Raw genomic sequence first — 6,484 nt, forward strand, 5'->3', positions numbered from 1 at the left:
TTGATTATTTTTATTTTTTATTTTATTTTATTTAAGAAAACGTATTTATAACGTATAAGTCGCATTTAAAACTTTAAAACATGTTTTTATTTTATTTATATATATATAAGTTGAGTTTTATTTTTATTGTTTTAATCATTAAAGTCACGAAACGTGTTTTTAACAAGACTTTTAAAAAAGAAAAAACGGAGTTTTTTGTTACTATGTCTAAAATGACTTATCCAATATTTTGAAAATATTGATCGAGTTTATAAGAACTCGTTCAAGACAACTGGAATTTGTGAGTGAGCATTAGTAACCCACTTATAATAATAAGAAAAAAATTATAATTATTTATATGTACGAACATTTATATTAATAAATCAATTTAAAAAAATTTAATTGTTTCTCAAAACAAGACGAGACAAGAACTTATGTTAACACACCGACTTTTACTTATAAAAAACGATCTATAAGTAAACAGTATGTTTAATTACAAGGTAAATCTCCTTTTTTGTGTGTTGAATATGACAAAATTTCGAGTCTGGAACAATGTTCATTTTAATTCTTAAAAAATATTTTTTCTAGTGAATTCATTACATTTATAATCAACGAGCGAATTCACATGAAAAACATGTTTTGGGAACTTAAATGAATAGTGTATTGAAACAAAAATTTTGTTATAAGTTGAGTATGTTTTTGGAAGAAGTTATAATCTGACTACGCCACGTGGCACACTCAATCAACTATTTGACATGACAAGTTCAAAAATCGTAGATCTGTGCTCCTCAAGATATATGGTTCCTTCGAGTTACACTTTTTTCAAAAGGATCGGTGTGTGGTAAGTAAAAGTTAGTGTGCCCTTAGAATATCTCTTTTAAAATGATGAAGAGTAGAGGTGAGAATTTGGAAAATAGGGCAAGGGCGAAAGCGAGATTTGGCTGCCAATCAAATCTTACATTCTTAGTTGGATGATCTTTGATTTCTTGTTGGAGGGAGGGGTGGGTTTTCGGAGAAATAAGCGAAAATTTTCTCTTCTGCAATAAATAATTGGATCAGGAGTGAGGAGAGGAGGAAAAGTAGGTAGAGAGAGAGAGAGAGAGACAGAGATGGCTTCATTCAGGTGGGTTCTTCAACTCCATAAGGACGTCCCAAGAGCTGCTCGTTTCTACTCAGAAGGGTTAGATTTCAGCATCAATGTCTGCACTCTACGATGGGCTGAACTTCAATCTGGTCCTCTCAAACTTGCTCTTATGCAATCCAACAGGTTTCTCTTGTTCCCTCTCTCTCTCTCTACCCTTTTATTCCCTCTTAATCTTCTTTTTTCTCTTTGTTCATCGTCTTCTACAAATTCCATTACTACCCATTGAATTATATGTGATTTATGTTCCATTGGGTTGAACTCTTGCATAGTTGAATTGGGTTTGTTTGTGTTTGTGTGTGCAGAAGAGTAGGAAATCTATTTTTGTAATCTTTTATTGCAAATTTGATTATAATTTATCATGTTTAACAAGTATTTAAGAATGCATAAACTCAAAAATTGAAAATTTTTATATTTTTATTAGATTAACTATGATTTATGAATGCACATATAAGTAAAATACAGTTTGCAATTTCAAATTTCAAATCTTTGAAAATTACAAGTCATTGGATCATTGGTATTGGCATTGTGTACCAACCATGTACTCGATTCATTCGTCTTTGACCCATTTTGGCACATTCCCCATTACCGTCATGTCATTGCTTGCATGGTCAGCATCCACATATGACAACACTGTCAAGTGTATATGTTCCTCCACTCTTGGGTGTGTCATAACTCATACCCCAGTTAAGTCCCGTGACCTCTTATATTCATAGTTCTCCCCTTCTCCAACAGATCGGTCTTTTGGAGTAGTTGGTTGGTTAACAAACACTGCTCACAAGACATGATTGTATGCTGGGATATCATCAATAATATATTTTTTTATTTGACAAGTACAAACCGTATAATTTTGATAACAATATCAATTATTGGAGTTTTCAGGGTGGCTTATTGAGATATCATAGGTGGACGATTTTTTGAGTGGGTAGATTTAGTACTTGGATGCTGATGTCAAAATTATTACGTGACGATTTGATCATTAAATCATGAACCTGAGATTTATTTTGTAAGATGCTTTGAATTTGTATATGAGCAATGGCATATTCAATCGGGAAAGTTCTGTATTGTACTAGAAGACAGCATTCTTGAAGACCTCCAAGGAAACAGAAATATTTTATTTTCCTTAGTTATGCTCTTTCTTGCATTACTTGTCATAGTAAAGCCTTGTTGGACCCAAGAGTGAGCTATTAAGAAGGTTGGATTCGTTAATGTCGTAGTCATTTTTTTCCTCATAAAGGCTGCTCCAAGACCTTCGTATCTATTTTAGTTTACCGTTTTAGATGCAATGTCCAGTTTTGTTAAATAAGTTTTGGAAAATGTCTTTGTTAACGACATTTATGAAATGCACTTCAAAGGATTTTCCATGAAATATCTATTATTTGACTAATTTAGTAAATGGCTCTCTCTTGCTTCACAGTGACCAGGTTGTGCAGAAGGGTTATTCTTCACTTCTATCGTTCTCAGTGACGGACATTAACAGCACAGTGACCAAGCTAATGGCATTAGGAGCTGAACTAGATGGGCCCATCAAATATGAAATACATGGAAAGGTAATAATCACATTTCCACAATCATAATATCAGGTTTACTAATCATCAAAATTGGGCTGTTGCCCCACAGAACTTGACTGTCCCAAATATCTTGATTGGATTTGCAGGTTGCAGCCATGAGATGTGTAGACGGGCACATGTTAGGCCTCCACGAGCCCATGTGAGAGTATCAGAAGAACTTGGTACAATCATTCAATCTAGGCAAACGCCATTTCGGACCAATTAGGTGAGAGCTTTTACTGCAGCATCTTGAACTTCTCTGAGGACATTGGAAACACATGAGAAACTTTTTCCTTTATCGGATTCCCTTGAATGATGGATACTGTTTGTTCATCCAAATCAATAACTGTAGTACACAATGTGTATAGTGTTGGACCTGTAAGTTTGCAGGCAATTAGAGAAGGGTATAACCAAGCATATTGGCTAGTCTTAATGAGAAGAATGAATCTGTAGAAATGGGATAATCTAAGATTTGAGACCTAAAAACAATAAATAGGGTAAATTAACTATATATCCATCTTGACTAGCCATTTAAGGCTCCCATTTGGGAGATCTACATTAAGAATCGACCTGATTGGATGACTCTATGCAATGAGAAGGATACGGAGGGCCAAAACTTATAGATCCTGCGATAAGGTTGATTTTTTATAGAAAAAGAGCTGCTATTGTCACCTCAACTTTTACTTATTACACCCTAATTAAAATAAAAATAAATAAATCAATAGGTTTAGAATAAGTAAAAGTTGGGGTGCCAATAGAAACTCTCTCTTTTTCTTTTTTAAGATTTATATTTGTTAGATGTAGATCTTATATGGGCCTAATCCTAATTGTAAACAACCGCTGAAGTTGTTTGAGCGTGTTATAATGCTTTGTAATGTTGAAGTAATAACTTGAACCAAACTTTTGTAATGTTTGAATGGTGTGTTAATCTTTTAATTTGCACGTGATTAATAATTTCAGAAATTGGGGTGTGATAAGTAAAAGGGTGCCACTAGACATACCAGTCATGTAGATGGGATACTTTTCATCATTCACATCTCCAAGAAGCGAGAGGAAATCAGCTTTAGAATGTTTTGATAATTGAGCTGCTCTTCTTTGCCTGCTTATAGAGTTCTCGTCTTGAACCTTCATGGAAACATTGAAGCCATGGATTTAACTTCGAGTACCCATTCTATATCAATCTCTTGTCTGTCTATAATGCTTCCTACATGCATCATACCACATACCTGCTTTACTTGAAGGTGAAGGTACATGTTTGCATGGAAGAAAGGTGTAACCCCAACTTCATGAACCGAAATCCTGTTCTTTGATGCAGTTTCAACGTTCAAGATCTTACGTGCCCTCATATCAACCAGATTATAGCTATGGCCCACAGAAGCTTCTGCTAAACGAATCCGCTAAAGACCCAGAAACCATGGGATCAAAACAATTGGCTTGTGTAACACAAAATTCAAATATGTGATAGAATGGAGACTACAAGCTCATACAGTTAGTGCATCACCAAGGCTGGTTGCTTCAAGTAGGTCTCGAGAAATGAAGTTCCGTCCAATGCCGCCGGCCATGATCTCCTCTTTAGATGGAGGCACAGAATTTAGTGTAAATGCCTGAAGGAAATGGTGAACTGACTTATTTAGTTTCAGATAAATGTAGAGAGATTCTATTGCCACACCAACTTTTGCTAAGAGCACCCCAATTCATATGATAGAAGCTCTCTAAGTCATTTGTCTCAGTATTGTTGGCAGTAATTATCATCATTAGACAGAAGAGACCTCATACTTGACCTACCATATGAGTTTATCCTACAGAATCTAGATGGATTTTATATATTAGAAGAAAAAGAAAAAAAGAGACAGAGAGATGTTACCAGGCCGTTACTGTTGAATCCAAATGCACAGCTTGGAAGTTCACCTGCATATGTGTAAGCTGTGAAGGATAATCCACTCGACAGTGTTGCCTTGATGAGATAGCTGCAAACTCCATAAATAGAGATATTATACTCAGATTTGTGCTAGTGAGTATCAAGCCAATTCATGCAAACTCATCCAAGTCTGTCACATAGCGAGTCAAGTGTCGCGGTAGTGATGTAACTCATTTATTATGTTTATAAATCTAGGGCCAGAATGAATTAGAGCATTACGTGTGTCCGACCAAAGCGATGTTGGCATCTTCGTTATGTGCTGCAATGGCCATGGAATCACTTACGACAAGAACATCTGAACAGTCATCTTGGGCCTCGGCATCTATGTTCTCCACTGTTTTTGAAAGAAATGGTAGTATTTCCTTCCTGAAATTCAGTAGAATTAACTGCACCCAAACAACTCAAAAACAGAACTATATGAGCATAACTTGCAGGCACACATGTACATACTCTGTTTATAAAAAAATAAAAATGTCGAGAGAATGTCACATGGAGAACTGGGACACCGCTTCCTTCTGCAGTCCCCAAGAGTTCATCCCAATATCTTGGAAAATTCTTCATGTTTGCATCAGTGAGCGCTTTAATGATCAGTTGGGATTCCGGGGATTGAGCGAAAGGGAGGAGCTGATGTTGAAGGATTAGGTCTGTGGTCAATCTACTCTTTATCAGGTTGGAGAACCTTTGACCTATTAGGAAACCCATTTCATAGGCTTCCTCACAAGGCCCCATCTCAAACATCTCCAACATCTTCTCTGTGCCTTTTGAGCTTTCCATCTCTCTAAACAATCTTCTCTCTTTCTGTATATTTTCACATACTTTTACTGCTCAACATCATCTTATCCACATAATTCTATGTATGTATTGATTTGGATGGTTGAAATAGGTGGGCTGGGTTATCTTTTATATGGGCTCCAGCCCATGTTTGGTAACCATCTGTTATATGGACTTGGATCACAAACATTGACCAGATTTTCTGATGAACCGAAGTTTTCGATGTTGATTGCATTTTTAAGATTGATGTCTCCTCGATGTGATTATCAGTTGTGATCTAGAAGTATGTTACTAGCATCAATTTTATAATGTGGCTGAGATGCACCATTTCATTACTAACATGCATCCCCTTCTTAGAGTTGGTCATAATGATTTTTACTAGTATTAATTAGGAGATTAAATTAGTATAAATTGAAGACCAGATTAGGTTTTTAATAGGTTATAAATTTAGAGAGCTACTATTGGCACCCCAAATTTTACTTATTAAATAAAATAAATAAAAGTTAGGGTGCCCATAAAAACTCTTTTTTTTTTTCCGCTACATCTCCATGTTTTGGGTTTAGAATTTTATATGAGCCTAATCATAATTCTTAAAAACTACTGAAATGGTTTGCATGAGTGTTATAATGCCGAGATTATAATTTGGGACAAACCCTTGTAATGTTTGAAGAGTGTGTTTTAATCTTAAATTTTTTTGTTTTTTTGGGGGGGGGGGGGTGAAATAATTTAAGAAATTAGGGGTGTAATAAGTAAAAGTTGGGGTGCCAATAACAGTTCTTTAAAAGATTAATGCTGGAGTGACCTTAATGGGGGGACACATGAAGACATTTTGATGTGGTGGCGTGCGTATACCCATAGATGCATTTTCTATGAGATACAAGTAAAATGCATCTATGGATATTCCTGTGTGTCATGGTAGTGTTCTTTCGAAGCGAGGTCGTGTGGCGCTTAGGATGCTAATCCGTAAGCAAATCTGTCAAAAATATCTCATACACAAAAAATATAGTTAGTAAAAAAAAGAGAACGGTGATAACATTAGGAGGCAACTTTGTTGATATAGTATGCAATTATACGGTGCAACACGTTACAAAAACTAATAAGGTATGTTACGAGCAATTAGTGATC

The 6,484-nt window shown here is 35.5% G+C and overlaps 2 protein-coding genes across 4 annotated transcripts; one reads left to right on the forward strand and one right to left on the reverse strand.

Annotated features, from left to right (window-relative positions):
- The first annotated feature begins 893 nt into the window (after positions 1–893).
- LOC147389888 (uncharacterized) lies at positions 894–4,399 on the forward strand. 3 transcript variants are annotated; one of them, XR_015170812.1, is made up of 4 exons: positions 894–1,246; positions 2,538–2,670; positions 2,778–2,896; positions 3,631–4,399. XR_015170812.1 is itself a non-coding variant. In XM_086419161.1 (3 exons), the coding sequence occupies exons 1-3, from the start codon at positions 1,089–1,091 to the stop codon at positions 2,832–2,834; spliced, it is 348 nt and encodes a 115-aa protein (XP_086275287.1). In that variant the 5' UTR covers positions 894–1,088; the 3' UTR covers positions 2,835–3,016. The 3 variants fall into 3 exon arrangements, 1 of the variants encoding a protein (XP_086275287.1); XR_015170813.1 differs by having other exon boundaries at positions 3,986–4,399; XM_086419161.1 differs by lacking the exon at positions 3,631–4,399 and having other exon boundaries at positions 2,778–3,016.
- On the reverse strand, positions 2,642–5,404 carry LOC147389889 (uncharacterized). The gene is made up of 7 exons (XM_086419160.1): positions 5,078–5,404; positions 4,808–4,974; positions 4,535–4,637; positions 4,158–4,274; positions 3,897–4,067; positions 3,672–3,795; positions 2,642–3,046 (listed from the first exon to the last, which is right to left on the reverse strand). The coding sequence occupies exons 1-7, from the start codon at positions 5,360–5,362 to the stop codon at positions 2,907–2,909; spliced, it is 1,107 nt and encodes a 368-aa protein (XP_086275286.1). The 5' UTR covers positions 5,363–5,404; the 3' UTR covers positions 2,642–2,906.
- Between the last annotated feature and the right edge of the window lie 1,080 nt (positions 5,405–6,484).

This window comes from Akebia trifoliata, chromosome 12 (genome assembly GCF_017979445.1).
Source record: "Akebia trifoliata isolate Shusen 1 chromosome 12, ASM1797944v1, whole genome shotgun sequence".
NCBI classification, from domain to species: Eukaryota; Viridiplantae; Streptophyta; class Magnoliopsida; order Ranunculales; family Lardizabalaceae; genus Akebia; species Akebia trifoliata.